The following is a 21501-nucleotide window of genomic DNA, read 5'->3' as shown; positions in this document are numbered from 1 at the left end:
AAATGTTGAGGCTTCCGATGGGGAGGGAGAGAGAGATCTAAAAATCAATATATTAAAAAGTACATTTACCAAGGCAGGTTTCATTATTAAAAACAAAATTTGTTTTAAACTTAAGTAGTGTTGGTGAAGAGTAAACTGAACTCTGATTCACAGCTAACTCAGTCCTCAGTGAGGACTGAAAAATATTTCTATAATGTAGTTTTTATTCCTAGACCAGAAGAGAAACACTATTTCTCCTTTCACCTCCCAGTTACTTCGTAAAGTTCAAATAAGCTAGTCATTTACCTGGAATGGTTAAATAAATCACAATTATGAAAACATACATCTTTACCATTGGAAGAGGATTCTGCTGTCAAAATTTAGATTGAGTTGTTAGCTGATGATACATCACCCATTTAGTGGTTTGATTTCTTTAAAACTTTTACTGGAAACATGCACTGTGTGAATATTTATTTTCTAGGTTTTCATAATTTCATAGTCGGTTTTAAGTGTTAGTAACTTCAAGACTGTATTGTATTTGACTTAATATTTAAACATTGATTTAAAATGTACCATGTTTATCCATTCTGTTTATTCCATCAAAGATGAGGCATTTTCTTTTCTTTTTCCTTGGAAGAATCTTGAGTCTAAAGACAGTGTAAGCTTTACATGCATTTCTGAGCCACTCCTGACTTTTACCTGAATAACTTTCAGGTACTACTTTTTCAGAGTTTAAAAACTGGCATATCATAGTACTTCTGAGTAATTTCTTTTTTCCCATGTTTTTTTTGATAAAAATTTTCTATGCCAAGAGCCTTCTTTTGGTTTTCTGCTAGTACTATAGCCATTAGTGTGTTGTATTTACCTTGTGCTTTAAAATGAACAAATTACTGCAGCTAGTTTTACATTCACTAATGAGCTTTTTATATGCTGAAATGAGTGAAAAGGGGTTTTTCTTATGCCAGTACATAAGAGTAGTCTCTTTTTAAATTTTTTTTTTTCAAGATGCTTAATATCTTTATGAAAATCACTGTCTAGAGTGATGTAGCAAGTGAAAAAGCTTCCCTGCATAATTTAGATCAGCTTCATCTTGAGTTCAATTTGTCTTTTCCTACTTGATTTATGGTAAAAATCATGAAAGAGACCTACATGACCTGTAGTTACTCATCTCTTCTGTTGTAGCTAGCACCTACTTTGGACTTACTAAAAGTAACTTAGCAGATGTTTAAGATTTCATAGAGTTCACCTGCCTGGAAACTTTAAGAAAAATAAAAATCCACATTTTATTCCTCTGTCTTATTTCTTTAGGAACAATATAAACAGACATTCCCAGCAGCACAGCTAAAGAAACAGGAATCATCTAAGAACCTGAAGAAGGTTATTGCAGCTTTGTCAAGCCCCAAACCAACATCTAGTTCACCAGCTCATCAAAAACTCACATCCCTGGAAAACAACCATTCTAATCCATTCCTGACAAATGCACTTTTAGGTAATCACCAACCCAATGGAGTTATTCAGAGCGTCATCCAGGAGGCTCCTCTTGCACTTACTACGAAACTGAAATCCCAGAGCAAGATCAATGAAAGCGTAGCCATTTCTAGTAGTGCCCCCTTTTCTTTGCCAGTAAACTTGAGTGCATGTGGGAAAAAAACAACTGGTAACCGGACACCTGTTATGCCCTCTACCTCTCCTGTGTTACCTGGTTCAGGAAAGGATAAACCAGTCAGCAATAATGCAGTAAATGCAGTAAAAACACAACACCGCCTTCATTCTGCAAAACTGGTGGTGGAGCAGTTCAGAGGGGTAGACTCAGATGCCCCCAGCAGTAAGGACTCTGACGACTCAAATGATGATGACGACGACGACGAAGATGAAGATGAGGACGATGAAGATGATGATTCTGATGATAGCCAATCAGGTGGTTTAACATTTTTAATAGGAAAAGCAGAAACTTTATTTTTTGAGTGTTGAAAATATGCATTATCCACCATATTTTAAAATAGCAGTAGGAAATTCTGGGGCAGCATGGCCCACACAGTGTCCTACAGATATCCTGGAAAGTAGCATGTGTCTCCTAGTTCCCCATTGTGTCATATCCAAAATAATGTTTTTGGTATTCTGATACTTGGTCATATGGCAAGTGCAATTTCAGCTGTCCTGGTGAGATGGCTCCGCAGCCTGTGGGAAAAGCTGTCGGAGACCTGCCTTCCAGATCAGCCACCAGCCTGCAGCTCATGTACTGCTTAGGTGGCAAGGTGCCCAAGGAGGGGTATGGAGAGAACGGGCTGGTTAATGATTAATTATTCTGGCAGGCAGAGCCCATCTGCAAAACAGGCTTCCCCAGCCAGAGAGGAACTAAACAAAGGCCTTCAGATTGTCAAGAGTGGCCAGAGAAGCATGTTTCTGGGCTTCATTCAGGAGCACAGTAGTCAATGATCAAGATTAGAGCAAAGTACCAGGACAGTTGTAAGGGCTGCTCTTTTCATAGAGAATGAATAGTTTTCCAGACTACTGTTTGAAAGGCTCTAGTGCAATTCAGAAAGGCAAGGCATGTTTAAAGAGTTGATTGTACTCCCGGTCACTCCTTTCTCCCATGTATGCTGATATCCCTTCGGTCCAGCTCCACCTTCATCATTCTCTTTCCCCCTCTCATCCACACACCCTGTACTTAATCCTCTTTTTTTTTTTTTTTTTTTTTTTTCCTCACAGCTGTAGCCTATCTTCAGTTCCTTATCCTGTCTACCCTTTACTCTAAGTCTTTCTTTGCCCAGACTGCCACACTGCCAATTCTGGCACCTTTCAGCCTGTACCCAGCTCCATTGTTTGCTTCGTCTTCATGCTAGATTTCACAACCCGTGAGGTGCCCTTCCTGGGGTAGAGTTCAACCACTGCCTGGCTCACGGGGGATGTCTTAGCTGTAGCTCATTCTAGGATAAACAGTCTCTTAAAATACTGCAGCTTCTGTCTCTCATCTCTTCATGGAAAAACAAAGAATTTAATCTGAAACAACAGTGCATTATCATGCAGAATTACTTCATGCTGTCATATTTGTAGTCATTTTAAAGTTTAGGTAGTTAATTATAGCCTTCTATTTATACTCAAGAGATGTTACTAAAAAATTTGAAGTCAGAAAAGCTTATTTAGTAAGACAAAAGACTTTGCAAGTGTTAGAACGTAAATGTATTTGCTGTTAGTTATCAAGTCATAATGTGCCTATTGCCACACTTTTTTTAAACAGAGTCTGACAGTAATTCTGAGTCAGATACAGAAGGGTCTGAGGATGAAGATGATGAGGATGATAAAGATCAAGATGAATCGGATACAGACACTGAGGGAGAAAAAACTCCACTGAAACTGAATAAAACGTCATCCTCTGTGAAGAGCTCTTCCATTGGTCTTGCAGCTCATTCCACCCCGCTTAATCTCCAAGTAGCAAAGACCCCAAGCTCTGCGCCAGCTGCCTTATGTCCCGAGTCCCAGCCTGCGGTTTTTCTTGGGACAGCACCATCTACTCTTACACCAAGTACACACTGTGGTATCTGAATGTCTTTTGTTATAGTACAGTGTAGCATCTAAGTGGCATGTGTTGTAAAAGTAGTTATGAAAGTAGCTTAGACGCTGGTATCAAGTGATATCTTGACGAAAGAAAGAAATTTTTTGCAGTAAGAACAATCATTCACGGGAACAACCTCCCCAGGGATGTGGTAGAGTTCCTGTCACTTGAGGTTTTCAAGGTGTGTTTGGACAGGGTGCCAGATAATCTCATCTCGGCTCCCTTTCCCACGAAAGGTTGGACCAGACAATCTTCTGAGGTTGCTTCCAACCTGGGCTGTGCCGTGGTTCTGTGATCTTGTGGGTGTTCGCAGAAGACATTAAAATCAGTCAGCAGAACTGCAAGTTCTCAAGACCTGAACATTACACTTAGTCCAGGACATTTTAGCTCATATAATTACTGTAAGAAGGTAGGATGAAATAGTCAGAGTTGATATTTATTACATTAAAACTCTTCATTATTTAGTCTTTGTTATTTACCATTTTATTCTAAGCTAGTAATTCTTACTTATTTCTAATTTCTATGCATTATACTTTGCATTCTGAATCTTCTATTTCTGCCCATTTCTCAACAAATTTAGTAACTGTTTAGTTAAAATATAACTTTATTAATTATTCTTTCAAAATTCTTAGTAGAATTTAGGGATTACGTGCAAGGAATTATTTTTTAAAAGTTCATGGAAAGTACATGTAGTATTTGCCTGATGTTATATAGTGTTTATTACAGTCCTTCATTTGGTGACTAATTGTAAGATTTAGTAACTACTACTGCTACAGAAAAGAATGCATTTTTGAAAGTCACACTAATCAATTTGCATGGTAACAATTAAATGAAAGTGCATATTTACTACTTTGATATTTAATTAACATGCAAGTAAGTAAATTTTAAATGGGGACATCCGCTGATAAATTGGTTTTTATATTTGTATTCAGTGGAATAGAATTTCATTCCATGTCATCAAGCACAGTAACTTTGAAGCAGTGTAATGTGATCTACTTCATATTTTTCCCAGAAACAAACCTATTAATCGCACAGTTTATAAAAGATTTCCCATACATTAGGAGTAATCCAAATTGTTAAAATGCAAAGTTAATTTTTTTGCTCAGGAATCTGTGTTGGTTTATGATGCCTTGAAAAGGCTGATAGTGGATTTTTGTCTGTTTATGGAGGTGGGAGGTAGAATAAATTAATTTTGTGTCCTTGTTTTTAGGTGTAGTACTTTTTTCCTAGTAAGAGTCACCATAATACAATTAAAATATTTTTGTGTCCATTTTACCTAAAGCTGGTCAGTCTCTGAAAAGGTCTTGTGTCTCTTCTCTAGATCTCTTTTTTACTAGACAACTCATTTTTTCAATTCACTTGTATTTGGACAAGCATTCTCCCTTCCTCCACTGTGACTATTAGAAGTAACGTGATAGTCAGTCGTGTTAGTTTAAGACAGCGGAGGTGTGCCCAGGGGTTTGGTGTCAGGCAGGAGCAGTTCCCCAGTGCTTTCTGTAGAGGCCTGGCAGCCGCTGCTGGTCATGCAGGCAGGTCAGCTGGAGCCCTGTGCTGCTGCACCCTATGACCCTCCGCCTGGGCCCAGGAGGTTGGAGCACATTGCGAGGGTTCAGTCTGATAAAGATGCTCTCTCATATCTGTTTCCACAGGGAGGGATATGTCATGTTCCTTATGCGAGGTCCAAACGACTTTTTTGAGAAATGCGTCTTCCGAAAGTTTGTCTGTGAACACAGTCCATGTCCTACAGTGCTCTCAAAGAGGCCTGAGAAAAGTATCAGCCTTTGGCACTCCGTAAAACCCCATGTTTGGCAATTGTCTTTATCATATTATTGATCCAGTCTCCTGACTAGCACCAAACACAACATCTATTTGAACTTTGAAAAGCTGGAATAATGCTGAAGATTTTCTGCATTTGGCAGTTGACTGCAATCTATACACAGTGCTCTTTGAAGGCAGAGCGTATTAGAATTATGGATTTTTAAAGTAGAGTGTTTAAATTTTCATCTCTGTGCTGAAAAAATTTAAATATGGTCTAAGATAGAAAAACAGGTGTGCAAGGCATTATTTTAGCAATATCTGAGAGCACCAAACAAGGCAAGCAGCTCAGTATGGCATAATTTGGTTTTCTTCTGTTTACAAATTTTAGAAGAAGAGGTTAAAGGAAACAGAGGAAAATGTATTTCAAAAGGGAGAATAGTTAGGTTAATTTTCTTGGTACTTGAGGTATGTAATGGATAAAATAAATAAATAAAAATGATATAAAGATAAAAAGTATATTTTAGGAACATGTATTCATTTTTTAAGTTTTCTGAGGTGTTAATCAGAAATTGTGTTTTAGGTATTTCAAAAAGACGAAGAGTAACAGATGAACGGGAGCTGCGTGTTCCTCTCGAATACGGGTAGGTTATGTATATACTTGATATTCTTGAAAGGGAGATAGTACCTTCAAAAGTCAGTTGGTAAAGAAATGACAGTTGAACATTTTTGAGGCTGAATAATAAGGAAAGGGCTTCAGCGACTTAGATTTCCAACTCCCGGGGACTGTGGATCACTTTAAAAGTAGTGTGTTAATTTTTGTGCATCAAATTTGCTCTTTTGCAAATGATCTATCTCTTAGCAGTTTTGCCACCGGAAATGAATCCTGATGGCTAGATCTGAGCCAGTATAGACTCCAAATAACTCCCTGAAATATAATCCTAAACCGTTTAAAATCTGGTAATATGTAAGTAGCTTGATATAAATAAATCCATATATAGTCAGAGTTTGGACAGTCTACATAATAACAATTTCTGGTTTTGCCTATTTGATTTATGATACTCTTGTCAAGTTTTAGATACGTCCTTTTTTCCTTTTAGGTAAAAATTTAAATCGACATTAATTACTTGTTTTTTTAAAAAGTGTATTGTTGCATGCAACTATTTCATATTACTCTAGCTGGCAAAGAGAAACCCGAATAAGAAACTTCGGTGGTCGTCTTCAAGGAGAAGTAGCATATTTTGCACCTTGTGGAAAGAAGCTGAGACAGTATCCTGAAGTAGTAAAGGTACGTTCCTTTTTTTAAATTCTGTGTTCTAATGCTACGAAGCATGCTTGCTATTAAAAAATGCCATTTCTTCCCTCCAATAAAGATACTTATTTCAAAATATCCTGTGATGTGAGGCATAATGTATCTCAGTCTGTTGCTGATTTGATCTCCTATAAATGCATATCCCTCTGATAGAATATGCAAAACTTTACACTCACAAAGTTAGCTATACATCAAAGCTGGGTTGTAATTATTTACAAGCTGAAGTGGAAAAATATGTGATTTTTTCAGTATCTCAGCAGAAATGGAATAATGGATATCTCAAGGGACAATTTCAGCTTCAGTGCAAAAATAGGAGTGGGTGACTTCTATGAAGCCAGAGATGGACCGCAGGTATCCACTTTTTAAAAAGTAAAGTCTTTGATCCAAGGAACATTAACTTAAATTTAGGTGAAGTAACTTTTGCTACAGTCTGAAGCATTGCTTGTTTCTAGCTAATTCTTTCTAAAAATTGTGCGTATTTCTTAATAGTAGTTATATTGAGATGCTGAGAGCTTGATCATGGGCAGCATTGAAAACTGCTCCCCTCACTGATTTTATTAGGAGGTTACAGGAGTTCAGCATGCCTCACGATCAGCTCTGAGCCTGGATTTGTCTAGTACAAAAGAACTGAGCTACACCTTTTATCTTTGTCACTGTTCACATATTTCTGACTAAACTCTATTTCTGCCTTTACTGTATAAACCTAATATTGATAGCAATTTTTGTGTATGTGTTAAATCACATGCTTTTCATGTATTCATGTGCATAATATATATAAACTATGTGTTTAAATGCAAGTGTTTCTTGTATCAAGAATGCTATCTGAGCTTCCTGAGGCGTGAGATTTTTATGGCAAGGAATCCTGAGTTATACCAATTATACTTTACAGCGGTAGAACTCTTAGACTTTGTGTAGATAAACCACACAAGGATAAGAAAAATTAGAATTTTAAGGAAACGGATACTATGTTTGTGTCATACTGTGTTACTGTATTTTGGTCATGTTGCCATTTCTTCAGGATGTGCATAAAGTGTTTGGGCTTTTGTCAGTGAATATATTTGCTTCTTTAAAAGATAAGTATCCTGAATATGTTACTATGGGAATGTGGACAGACATCACACTCTCAGCAATCTTGAATTCAGGCTCTAGTTAAGCCTTATGTCCTTCTGATACCCTCTAGAAATACATAATGTTTACACAGTGTAAATTTGAAAGCAATAAAGACTGAGTTCATAGTAAGCAGCTACTTCTAGGTGGTGTTTCCTTATTCCTGGGTTACAGGGTAAAACGTTGCTAAACCCTCTTCATGTTTGGCCTTCATAAAACAACAATTACAAGTTCATGTAGTTGTGAACTTCATTATGTACCTGAATGGCTTGATTGAAGTAATTCCTTATACTGTGAAGATAATGTAATGTCAGGGTATCTGCTCTCTTCTTACCCTGTCTACCTTTTTAGTGTCTGTTGCTCATATTGCTTCATTAGTCTTTTCCCCTTCTTTAGTTATCTCTTTCTACTCCCTTTAATTCATGAGATGATTTGCAGATTTTACCCTTCTTTGATACTATAAAACTTCAGAGTGAAGGTATCGGGAAGGGCAGGTTTCTGTAGGCAAGGCTGGCCATATGGATATTAAGTCACTGTACATCTCACTGTAGTTTCTACTTGTGTAGTCTGTGGTAGGTTCATTGCAACTTGGTTAGACAAAGGAAGAGTTTTCTTATAAAACAAAATAGGGACCAAGGGCAGCTGTTTCAGATGTGCTAAAATGTATTTGCATTTTATGTGTGAGATTTTGAATGAGAAGATTATAATGTAAACAGTTGAGCTACACTCAGGCTGATAATATGCACTTAGTAAAAAAGTATGTGATGCTGATACTTTGTGAAGAGAATTTGCACCCTTTTTACTGAAATTTTTTGAGTGTCCAGCATCAAAACAATACGTGATCATTGTATATTCATGGATGTCTGGAGGTAATTCCAGGAATTTTATTTCTGCTTTTGCTGTAATTTCAATTATTCTGTGTAGCCTTTCATGGTTACTCTTCCCCTTCCTTCGTTATATATTTGTCATCTTTTGAGACATGCAGCATGTATCCAGAGTGATTGGGTAAGTTTCACAAAGCTCAAAGATGGAACAAGATACAAAGGAAGTTATCTAAGGACTAAATCAGTTATATTGAAGATTTGCCTATAGCAAGCCAAAAATACATGGATTACCTGGTTCTGATAGTGCCTGTGTTTCTCTCTCGTGGTACACAAGCAACCAGAAATTATGGGTTATTCAAAGCAGTGGTTAATTGCTTTGACAGAGAAGCTTATCTGACAGAAGTGGGCCATGAAATAGTAGGGTTAGAGGAGTGTTTGAAGTTTGCCAAACATGGAAGTTCAGTGGCAGAACCTGTAGGCTTTAAACTGCTGTGGTTTAGAAAGATTGGTGTGAATGTGATTTGCAGTGATGGAGTGATGGTTAATATAAATGCAAGATGGTTAAAATAAAACAGCAAGAGTATCCATCACAGGATCTCAGAATGGCCGAGGTTGGAAGGGACCCCTGGAGGCCCCTGCTCAGGAAGGGCCACCTGGAGCCAGTTACCCAGGACCATGTCCAGACAGCTGCTGAAAATCTCCACGGTGGGAGACTCCACACCCTCTCTGGGCCACCCGTCCCAGTGCTCGGTCACCCTCATGGTGGCAAAGTGTTTCCTGATGTTCAGGGGGAACCTCCTGTGTTTCTGACTGTGCCCGTGGCCTCTAGCCCTGACACTGGGCACCTCCGAAAGGGGCCTGGCTCCGTCCTCTTCTCACCCTCCCTCCAGGTATTGAGACACCTTGGCCTTCTCCTCTCTGGGCCGAGCAGTCCCAGCTCTCTCAGCCCTTCCCTTCGCAGGGTCATTATGTAGTTGGAGAAAAGTTGACTCTTCATGCAGCTCCATTCAGATCCATTTTAGTTGAAGGTGAAATATCAGTAGGGGCAAAATACAGACTTTTTAACCTGGATATAGCTCTCTGGGAGTAATCGTTAAGTCATGATAAACACGGCATGCACTTTTCTCCCCAATACAATTTTGCATAAAGCTGTAAAAATAATGTATTTTTTTAATTCTTCCAATGAATCTGAGTGCTTGCCTAGGAAGTCAGCTGAATTCAGGAACAGGAAAGAAGGAAGGTGCTTAAAGTACTTTTCCCCATCTTCTTAGTGTGATGTAACTCCTGTGTACATTAAGACTTTCTCAGAGCATCTGATTATGGTGCTGCCTCAGAACAAATACAGTGCATCTTTATAAGGCATGAAGTCTGCCTCTTTTAAGCCAATTCTTAAGCTTACTGTTGTTTACTTAAGAGACTTATTCTGTGAATAAGTATTTAGAAGTCTAAAATGTTTATTACAGATGCAGTAGAAATATCATACGGTACAGCCAACTATAAAATCATCTGTCATACGCGTTTGTCATGTAGTAGTAATTACTAGCTTCCTTTTCTAGAAACTGGAATTTAAAATGTTTGTGCTATTCTGAATTCTGCAATTCAATTTAGAAAGCTTTGCTGTTAACTTTTTCTCACAAATCTAAACTGCAGTTAATGAGGATGTCTGCTTCCTGCAGAATGCCTATGGTTTTGTTCATTAGTTTGGTTAACAGGCTTTGATCTTGATTCTGCTTCCACGCATAGCAATCTGGGGCCTCTTTGGCAAATGTCCTGGTTGCAGTACAGTATTGCAATAGACGGTAGATGCCTGAAGTGAGAAGTTGAATTAAGTTCTTATTTTGATTAGTTTCAACAATAAAACACAACATTTCACAGTGTTACTCCCTTTTTTTTCTCTAATGGTTGTGTAGTGGAGCTTAGATTTCATGGAAGCCCCTGATTCTGCTATGCTGGGTCACAACCCCCATATTTTTTCTTTGGAATGTTGAAAATCCACAGAGTATCAGGTTGTACATGCTTTCAATAGAAATGTACTTTGGGTCAGATTTTAAAAGATACCTGAGAACAGAATATAGGTGGTCCGTTAACTCCTGCTTAACCCTTAATGGATCTGGTTTGGGCTACTTTTGTCTTGTCCTCTCTTAAACCTGTGGAAACTTGTTGCATCCACAATGTCCTTTGGCAGGACATTAAACAGTCTTCTCCCCATTCCTGGAAGAGCAAGCTCCTTTTGCTTATTGAACTTCTGACTAGCTTCATTTGATGGCCTCTAGTTTCTCTTTTGGGAGGCATTAGGAAAATGTAATATACATCCGTGGTCTCTGTGGCGCTAATGATCTTGTAGGCCTCTTACCTTTCTTTTCCAAGTATGTGTTACCATTAGTATCACTAACGACAGGAAATACAAACACAGAGCAAGAGCCATCTCCACTGCAGGATCTAAGGTACTTCTTGAACTATGGCTGCTTCTCATTTTCTTTGAATTCTGTTTTGCCTTTTTTTTACCCTTTTCCTCTGGCACTTGCAGTTTATGGGATAAGATTTCCCAGGTTGGTGTAGGTGATAAGTACAGTATTAAACCTAGCTTACATTGCTCAACAGACTGAACCTGTGATAAATTGTAAGTCAGGTACTAGGCAGTGAAATGAAAGAGTAGACCTAAGTAATACTCTTGAAGTTAGAAAATTTATTAACTTCTGTTTAAGTGGTAGAGCTAACTGTTTTGGATTGAAAAGAGCTTAGTGGTGCATTGTACACGCAGTGATATGGTCATGATTCTGAACAGCTTGTTTTTAGGAAAATGACTAATAACAAAGCCCTCTGGAGCGTCTGTAAACTAAGTGTGAGGTGAACTCTTGGGATGGTCTTAATGGGAGCGATTCAGACTTCCAAAAAAGGTATCGTTGCAGATACCAATAGCTTCCTTAGAATCTGAATGTTTCATTAACAAAATGCCATTTTTTTGTTGAATCTTTTATTAAATATTTTTAATTATGAAGAATGTGGAGAAAGAATTCAAAGATAAATTGTCAGAATAAGCAAATAAAAAGTATCTTGTGGTACAGCAAATTTCAGTATTTGTATACATGTAAAAGTGAAAACTTTGGTAATGCAAATGTATTCTTTCTGAACAGATATTTAATTAACATGTTTTATAAGTTATCAACTTCCATTCTTGCTTTAGCAGACAATCCAAAATCCTTTACAAACCTATTTAAGGCAAGTTGGAGTAGTCCTGTAGTCCTGAAGGATACTTAGCTTATATTCTCCGCGCCCCCCCCCCCCCCTGCCCCCCCCCTTTCGAAAAATGTTACAGTTTTGAAATACCCATGTTCAGTCAAACCAGACCAGATACTGTGCTCCTGTTGTGCTCAATGGATGCAATAAGCTCTACTTTTTATCAGTTAAAGTAAAGCTATTTTTATATGAGGACCAACTTGGGTATTTGTATTAACAAAGTATTTCAGTATTTGTTCTTGAGATTGCACAAAAAAAAGTAGCAATAGTGAAAGACAGGGTTGAATGTATTGCTGAATACTTTGTATAGTTAGAGAATATACTTAACATAACTTTTAATTCAGATAGATGGATTCCTAAAAGTTATAAACTTTTATGTGCCAACCTGAAGCAATCAAATTAATTTTCTTGCAGTGGGTGAGGGGAGAAATAAATTGTACTAAACAAGATTTGAAGATTAAAATGAGTCTCTGTTTTTTCAACCCAGTTGTTGAGATCTACAACACCTCAGAAAGCAATATTTGAAAATACATTACTGTACTTGCTTATGTATGTCAGAATTTCTGTAAACACTAACAGTTGGAAAGCATGAGTTGTAGCTTTGACACATTTTTTCATTCATGTTGAGCAGAGGATTATGTAAAAGCAGAATAGTTATTTTTGAGTTTACGTAATAAGGAAGAATCTATTTCACCTTTTATAGAGTCTTGAACAATAAGTGATTTTGTCAGAAATAATTAAAAATAACCTGCTAGGTGGCATACCTGCTAGGTAATAGCTGTGTATGTCACTGAATAGTCTTCAAAATCTTGCATGAATTTTTTTCAAAATTTTTACAAAAGTTCATAGTGATAAGCTCTCAATATATAGCTTCTGTGTAACATCAAAACATTGTACTCTACCCCAGTATTACATCACAGCTCTCATATATTTTATATATATAACTTACTTGGGAAAAACACAAAACAAAACAACACTCTTGCTGTTCATGTTCTCAAGTGTATTGAATTTATTTTTCCTTTTTTTATTCTGTGTTTGTAATACCTGTCTGTGAAATGTGTCAATTAAAAGGGTATGCAGTGGTGTCTTCTGAAGGAGGAGGAAGTAATTCCCCGTATCAGAGCTATGGAAGGACGTAGAGGACGACCACCAAATCCAGACAGACAGCACTCTAGAGAGGAGTCAAGAATGAGACGACGCAAAGGGCGACCTCCAAATGTTGGTAGCACTGAATTTCTAGACAACACCGATGCAAAGCTTTTAAGAAAGCTGCAGGCTCAAGGTAAGTAGTATGTTACTGTTTTCATGAACAGAGGGTATTAGTTTATAGAGTATATATAATGGCTTTTCTAAAGAGGAGTGATGTGTTTCACTGGGATATTAGTATACAACATTTTATTTTGGAAATTGTCACATGCTTTGGTTGAAGCCTTCTTGTTTTTCAAGGTCAGTAAATATATAGGATTCAAAGGAAGAAGTGTGTGTATAAATGCGCATGTAAAAGCTTACTCTATAGTTACTTTAGGTTTATAAAATTTGAAAAAGCAGTCATCCAATAATCTGGTCACCACTGATGTATTTTTTAAATTGGCAAAAATTAACAGATCTTTGTTTTCCCCTGTGTCAGCTCAAACAACAGTGGACCTGGAAATTGAAATAGAAATTGAGAACCACTGAAGTTGGCATTTATGCGAAGCTTTTGGCTGTTCCAGGGAAAATACTTTTTTTGTGAAATCCCTGATAGTGACAAGATTTAAATACTCATAAGGTTGAATAGGATCCCATAATAAGTAGTGCCAGTGCTGACAGTAGAACTTTCATGATACTAAGTACTGCTATATATCAAAAGCATGAGGGCCAGGTTTTAAATAAACATCAGGTACATGACTTTGGAATTTCAATTCTTTAGTCCATAACAGTATCATACTTTCTGAATGCCTCTAATCCAATATGAAAAATTCTTACAGCCCAGGAGTCACGTCATTCATTTTAACTTAAGACTTAACTGTTCTTTTATGTGCTAACTGTGGGCATGTTTGGGTAGCTACCTTGCATATGGCATAATGTCCTTGCTAACAGTACATGTGCCTTTATGTGGTTCTTTGCATCTTTTTCTCTTGTTGCCTGCAAAGAATACTGTTCTGTATAGATATTCTTAAGGTGCTTTGGACACATGGACAGAGAGAAGGCAGTTTTAGAGATACCTTTGTAGGCGGTACATCTTGTAGTGTTGCACAGCTGTTTTCCCAGGAAACTCTCAACTGCTGAATCACAGAATGGTTTGGGTAGGAAGGGACCTTAAACATCATCCAGTTCCAACCCCCTGCCACTAGCCCAGGTTGCCCAAAGCCTCGTCCAACCTGGCCTTGAACCCTTCCAGGGAGGGGGCAGCCACAGCTTCTCTGGGCAACCTGTGCCAGGGCCTCACCACTCTCACAGGGAAGAATTTCTTCCTTAGGTCTAATCCAAATCTCCCCTCTTTCAGTTTAAACCCATTCCCCTTCGTCCTATCCCTCCCGCCCGATCAAGAGTCCCTCCCCCCTTTCCTGTAGCCCCTTTCAGTCCTGGGAGGCCGCTCTAAGGTCTCTCCGGAGCCTTCTCTTCTCCAGCTGAACCCCCCAACTCTCTCAGCCTGTCCTCACAGGGGGGTGCTCCAGCCCCCCGAGCATTTTCGTGGCCTCCTCTGGCCCCGCTGGAGCAGGTCCTTGTCCTTCTGACACTGGGGGCCCGAGAGCTGAATACAGTACAGCTGAAGCATGGTAGCGTTTGCTGAAAGGCTGTGTATTTATTGTTGAGACACAGTAACTGATTCCAGAAGTCTTCCTCAATGGGAAAAGATAAGCCCTAGTCACTAAGCCCTTTTGCTTCACTTTGTATTTTTGCTTTCCCTACACTGGTCACTGTAAGGGGTGGGGGGATGTATTTGGGAGCACTCCCCTATGTCTATTTCCCACCATATACTATAACATTTAATAAAATGAACAAACCCATATGGTCTATATATACAAGAAGATTCAGAACGTGCAGTATTCGATGTTATGTTTGTTCATACTTACCTTGCTGCTTTTTTCCCCTCATGAGGACATAAGAAATGTCTCAGTGGCTCAGCCCAGGGGTTCCTCTAGTGCAGAGATTTGTCTCCAGTAGTGGCTGTAAGAGGTGCTGCTTGGAGAAAGCATGTGAACCTGATCACTTCTCGGTCCATTTATTTCCTCATATATGCACCATGGCATCCTGAGGTGTTTTATGAGTGATGTAGATCACATTTTTTCTCGTTCCATTTATTTTCCATTTATGGAACTGTTGCCCATGAATTAGCCTGTTTGTTTTTTAACCTCCTGACAATGTTTGCTCTACCAGCCTCCTGTGGCAGCAAGTTCCAGAAGTCTGCTAACTACTGGACCATTTCCATTTTTAAAAAAAAATTTCTGTTGCTGTCAGTGGGTGTTCCCTAGTTCCATTATTGCGGGGTTTGGAGAATAACAGTTCTCGAATTTGTTATCCACCAGCTTCATGATTTTGCAGACCTTGATCCTCTCTGTCATTAGTTGTCTCCTCTCCAAACTGAAGAGCCCAAGTATTTTTAGTCTTTTCTCAGAAGGTAGTTATTCCATCCTTTTGATCCTCTTATGTGTCCATTAATTTCAGTATTTCTTTTCTAGGTGTATTACCTTACATTTATCTATGATGAAACTCCTCTGGTACCTTTGCCCACTGTTTTGCAGGGCTCTTCCAGAGTTCCTTGCTGCCAGCATAGCCTTGGATTTTCTGGAATGCTTAATATTATCTTCACATTTTGGGATTTAACTTTGCAGTCCCCTTTATAGGTTTCATTGATGAAAACAAAGCTGGTTCTAATACTGATTTGTGACAAAACCCTCTACTAACTTTCTTCATCACAGAAGGTGACTGCTGATCTCTGCTCTTCGCCTGCTGTTGTTTAAAGAGCTTTCAGTCTGTGAAGCTTCCGTCAGTGACATAACAGCTTAGTTTTATCAATAATGTTTGACTTAGAACCTAGTCAAATACTTTCTGAAATTCTGAATACGATATGTCCATTAGATTCTCTTTATCTCCCTGTTACTGCCACTCTCATTGAAACACAAAATTGGGCAGAATTTCCCCTTGTAGAATCCATGCCAAGCATCTGAACTGATGGTGTTTCGTAATGTACTCAGTAAGTGTATACATAAGACATAATGCATACAATAAGACTCTACCACCTCAACAGGAAAGGAAAATCAGACTAACTGGTCTGCAGTTACCAAGACTTCTGCTAGAGCCTCCTTTTTTGTTGGTAAGAGTCGCCAATCCTATGACACAGTGCCCGTTGCTAATAATATGGTAAACACGGAGACCAGTGTCTCTATGGTTTCATGCTAGTATTCCTTCAGATTTCTCAGCTTACTCTGTCCCATCCTGGTGATCTGTTAACATCTGACTTACCTTCTTATCTAATACTTCTTTTATATTTACCGCAAACTCATCTAGCTCTTCTGATCTGTCTGCTGTAGATGATGCACTGAGTAGGGAAACCTACCCAACATCTTTAGCAGCAGAGACTGGCACAAGGGATTCAGTAACCATTTTTTCTAAGGCTCTTTTTTCTATCCTGTCTATCATTAGGTCCCACTGATTGCATTTCTGGCATCCTCTTGTGATGTATGTAAAGATCTTTTACTGTCTGCACAGGCATCCTTTGCAAGGTGCTCTTCAAAGTTCTTTTTTAGCCTAACTCACTGTGTTTGGCATGTCATAGGCTTCCGTGTTCTTATTTGAACAAGCTTTTCAATTTTAGATGCTCACTATTTTCCTATGATGGCCTCCTTTTCTGAAGAGCCACATATGGACTACATTTTTCCTTTTTTAAATGTGGCTCAGTGTTTCCCTGCACAAGTACACATTTTTTCAACTGCTTCTAGGTTGCTCACTTCAAGTACGCATGCTTGAAAACTGCTTTTGTACAGCTTCTTTTAGGGTTCCGCCAAATGGGCTACATAGATGTTTCGTTCGTTGTTTTTATGCTGTGTGACTTGATGCTGCACTTTGTACAGAAAGCTTGTCTTCTTCCTGTACATCTTATTCTGATATTCCTGTAACATTGGTACCTGGCAACACCATGTATTATTAATTACGCTTCTGATGTGTCTGTGAGATGTCCATTGCATCTGGGTAATCATTTGATACCAAGAATTCTAGTTTCCCTAATTTCTTCTTGGATTTTTTGGCTTAATTTGGAAGCCCCTAAATTTTGCTCAGTGCAGCACATACTAGTTGAATGGAAATACAGGTGGACTGATCTGTAGTCCCCTTTTTTTTGCAGTATTAGGTGTTTGTTTCCCATCTGTCCTTTTGAAGTGCATGCTGAACACTAACTGCGTCCTCCTCATGGATTGTGTCAATTCAGACAAAGCGTTCTTCTGCATCTGTTGGCCTTTCTGTAGTTCATAGTTTAAGTTCTCTATAATGTAAATTCTAATTTCCAGCTACTGGTTCTGTTTCAATTAAGGCATAACTTCCTCTTCTGTATGGCTTCTCCTTGGCCCTGAAGGTTTCCCTGTTGTTGTGTACCTATTTATTTGCCCTTGCTATCTACAGTATCATCTTATCTATACACGGATTTCCTGTGTGTCTGTCTATGTCTTCGTCATTGCACAAGAAGCTGACAGTATTTTGGAGAATGCTATCAAAGAGGTCCTGGACCTCAGTCCTTTGAATAGCAAGCTGAATTCAACCTCCAGAAAATCCTTCCTGCTGCACTGTTTAACAACTGCATTGTTAAAAAAAGGATTAGATAATTACATGAGGTGATTTATAAGGAAAACAGTAATTCCATGCTTTCTGAATGAAATGTTGATTTAGTACTCTGAGACAAATGTTTTCTGCTTGAAAAAGAAACAAGACATCAGTTTTCAGATGAAGCGGTGTTATTGGCCTGATGCTGTCAATAGGTAATTTTTTCCTTCAAAAATAGTATTTTTTTTAAGTGTAGGAAGTATCCATGTTCATTTGTGCTATTGATGTAGTTACTGATACATGAGATACCACTAAAGGTAGTTGATAGTGAAATGCTGTCAAGATAAGGGTGCAAAGCAAATCCATTGTTCTCTCTGTCTTTACCTCATGCAGATGTCTGGAATATAAGTTATATCTTTATTGTTGGACAGCACTGTTTTTATGAACTTAAATGTTTTCTTCTTGTAACAGAAATAGCTAGGCAAGCAGCACAAATAAAGCTACTGAGAAAACTCCAGAAGCAGGAACAAGCTCGAGCTGCCAAAGAAGCAAAAAAACAGCAAGGTAAGTATTACTTGTGAAAGTTTGTGCATGCTAGCAGATTATTTTGAAATGTATTAATGAAAAACTAGCTATGTCTTGTCATGTTCTGCTGATAGTAATTTTTTGTTTTCTTTTGTTTGTTAGCTATTATGGCAGCTGAAGAAAAGCGAAAGCAAAAGGAGCAGATAAAGATAATGAAGCAGCAGGTAAACCATGTGATTGCTACATAAGTTCTTTAAATTATGTTTTGAATTATCGAATTAGGGGTATTTTAATTATTTAGTAAATTATTAAGTATGTTGTTTACAAAGTGAATGTTTTAAACCTAGTTTTAAAGAGCACAGAGTGTATATTATTTCAAATCCTAAATTCTATAGTTACTGTTCGTGTTGTCAGGACATCCCAATTTTGTCAGTGTTGATTTAAGCCGCCCAACATACGTAATTGCTTACCAATATCAGCAAGAAATTAAAAAACTGCTACTAAAGTACAGTGATGTAGTTCTGAGAAAACAAACAGTGTTATATCTGTTTCTGTAAATACTGGACTAGTGTAATTAGCTTCTTCAGTGATTCTGGCTGCCTGTCTAGTTTTAGGTTGTGCGCGAAGGGTTGTATCTCAGTATGCCAGTATGTTCTTAAACACACAAATATTGTTAAATACTGTCATAGCAAATAACAAAAAGTATGTATGTGTAAACTTGGACATTTTTTAAAATGAAAAAGTAAATATACTTTCTCAGTATTGTTTTTCTAAAAAAAAAACCCCTTTCTTCCTCTTGTAGGAAAAAATAAAGCGAATCCAGCAAATCAGAATGGAGAAAGAACTTCGAGCTCAGCAAATTCTAGAGGTAAAAATAATGGCTCAAATATAATTTTTGTGTTGCCTTTTTAAAGGATGTTATATTTTAGTAGTCACACATGCAGTTAGGAATGTAACGAAGAGTAACAACTCGAACAACCTGAACTTCCAAAGGCCAGTTCAAAAACCCGTCTTAAAATATTTTTCTTAAAAAATCTGTACTAACTGCCACCCAAATCTTGGAAATGTTCACTTGAGTTCCGGACTTTCTGCAGAAATAATCTTATATTTTGTAAAGTTAACAGTATAACTATTCCTTTGTAAGAAAACAAGTTTGCAGTAATGGAAAGTTAAAGCAGTATCATGCTCTGCTCTGTATGAAGTACAGTGGATTTAAAATACTAAGTTTATATACATGGTAGAATATACTGGTATTCTATACTAGTTTGCTAGTATACTAGCAAAGGTAGATTGCTAGCTTTCAAGTCTCCATTCAGGGAGAAATTAATGGTAATCTTCTTGCCATTTATGTTTTACTGTTTCTGTGTATACTTACTTTCTTAGTTATAATAGCTGGGTGAAGCACTTTTCAGTGGGACTTGAAATTCTGGTGTAATTTTTAAAAAGTAAATGAATTTTGAACTGATTGATCAAGAAAGCTGCATTGGGGAAGAAATCTGTTGCAGTGTACACGATATGTGATGATGTTTTGAACTTTTAAAGGCATGTAACTTTATTTCTAGTCAGATTATTTTCAACTTGTGATGGTGCTGTTGTGTGACCTGTTTTGCATGCACAGGCAAAAAAGAAAAAGAAGGAAGAAGCAGCAAATGCCAAATTATTGGAGGCCGAAAAACGAATAAAGGTTAGTTTAGAGGAGCTCCAAACCCAAGAACTGTGTTACTGTGCATAATACATGTTGATGTATAAAAGTAGTACATTTGGAGGAATATTAATTGATAGTGAAACTGTAAATAGGGATGTCATATGAATAAGGTGTGCGTATGTTTATATAAATATATGAAGCATAGATGGAGAAGTTTGTGAATGTGACACACACACATACATTCATGCATACACACATGAATATATAGAGCGACTGTAATTTTTTCTGTGCTGTTACAATGAGTTTTTCTTACATGACACTTGGTTTGCATAACTTAAAATGTTCCTGCTGTAACATTATTCACAATATTCTTTTAAGCACACTGTATCAGAAAACAAGTGTAATCTTTTCTAGGCTGTACGTATACAAGACTATAGAACCCTTACAACTATTTATATATGTACTTCTATTACTGCTTTGGCATTCTTGGTGTATTTTAATATAGAACTCCCAACTCAATAGACTTGCTGTCACATACGTTGTGTACTTCTGTGTGATCAGTTTATGGGGGGCAGGGAAGTAAGAATTTAATTCAGATGTGCTGTTGTAGTGTGGCAAAAATATGAACTTGGTAAGTAAATTTGCTAGATATTTTAGATACATTTTTGTTCTTTTGTTTAAGGAAAAAGAGATGCGAAGGCAGCAAGCTGTTCTTCTGAAACACCAGGTTGGTACACATTCAGTTGACCAGACAGACGGAATGCCAATTGTCAACTACTACTTAAACTGTATGGGGGGGGAATCTTCAAAATATGCCCTTTTTAAATTTCTGGGTTTGATTCCGGCACAAATTTTCTTTCACCTTATGATTTGTTGCTTTGCTTTGGTATTGGGGTCTTTTGGGGGATTATAAAGTGGTTTTATGACTTTGTGATTTCTGTTTCATAATGTTGTGCCAACTCTTTCTACCAGGAGTTGGAGAGGCATAGACTAGATATGGTATGGGTATGTTTATTTTTGTACATCTAACACCGCATTGTGATTTGGTTGTGATATGGTTGTCATAGCAATGCATAAAATGTAGCACTGGCTGCTGTCATATTACATACTGCTGCATGGCTTTACAGCACAGTGCATTGCATACATCTGCTTGTCTTGTCTGTTAAGGAAAAAAGACATGTCTTGAACATGTATATAAATTGAACATGGCAATAAATAAATGAGGTTTTTAACCGGAAATCTGTGATACTGATGTCACAATAGAAATTGGACTACTGTATAAAATCAAGTATTAATTAATGCAAAATTAATAGGTAGTCACTTGGATAATTTTTGCAAGCCTTGTCCCATTCACTGGGAATGAATCCAGACATTTTAAATACAATTTTGAATTAACCTATTTTAGAGATCAGGATGATGTCTTTCCTAAGTTTGTAAGGTACTGAGGAAATTAGCTTTCAGTCAGTGGTGAATACATAATGTTGTAAGCATACAACGAAACATTAGCCTGTAATCCTAGCCTCACTGAATTAGATGATAAAATTCTCGTAGCCTTTACTGGGGCCAAGATGTAATCTACAGCTCTTAAGGCAAAAACCCTATACTTAATGCTCTAGAATAGCTCTAGAAAAGCTCTTTAATGCATTTGAAGGTACTGACATAATTTATTGAGGGACAGGCATCAGTAAATGCAAGTGTCGTTGCATATGTATATGCGCCACCACTAGCTTGATTAAAACTCATCTAGAGCTGAGAAAATTAATCATATTAATTTGTTGCTGGGTTACAAAAATGTTAATATTTGCAATGTTTGAAAATGACCAGTTTA

The 21501-nt window shown here is 37.6% G+C and overlaps 1 protein-coding gene across 15 annotated transcripts in view; it reads left to right on the top strand.

The window, feature by feature from the left end:
* BAZ2B (bromodomain adjacent to zinc finger domain 2B) overlaps positions 1–21501 on the top strand; it is a 157687-nt gene that overhangs the window by 101170 nt on the left and 35016 nt on the right. For 6 of the 15 annotated variants that reach the window (XM_074873915.1, XM_074873922.1, XM_074873912.1 and 3 more), the window contains 12 exons: positions 1288–1897; positions 3218–3514; positions 5871–5931; positions 6467–6575; positions 6849–6950; positions 12839–13049; positions 17975–18067; positions 18191–18252; positions 18831–18896; positions 19647–19712; positions 20356–20400; positions 20646–20678. In XM_074873915.1, the coding sequence (XP_074730016.1) occupies positions 1288–1897; positions 3218–3514; positions 5871–5931; positions 6467–6575; positions 6849–6950; positions 12839–13049; positions 17975–18067; positions 18191–18252; positions 18831–18896; positions 19647–19712; positions 20356–20400; positions 20646–20678 (1755 nt within the window). The remainder of the gene's footprint in view (positions 1–1287; positions 1898–3217; positions 3515–5870; positions 5932–6466; positions 6576–6848; positions 6951–12838; positions 13050–17974; positions 18068–18190; positions 18253–18830; positions 18897–19646; positions 19713–20355; positions 20401–20645; positions 20679–21501) is intronic. The other 9 variants (XM_074873916.1, XM_074873920.1, XM_074873919.1 and 6 more) reach the window with 6 other exon arrangements.

Source organism: Strix uralensis, chromosome 6 (assembly GCF_047716275.1).
Source record: "Strix uralensis isolate ZFMK-TIS-50842 chromosome 6, bStrUra1, whole genome shotgun sequence".
Taxonomy (NCBI): domain Eukaryota; kingdom Metazoa; phylum Chordata; class Aves; order Strigiformes; family Strigidae; genus Strix; species Strix uralensis.
This window is presented reverse-complemented; position numbering and strand designations above follow the sequence as displayed.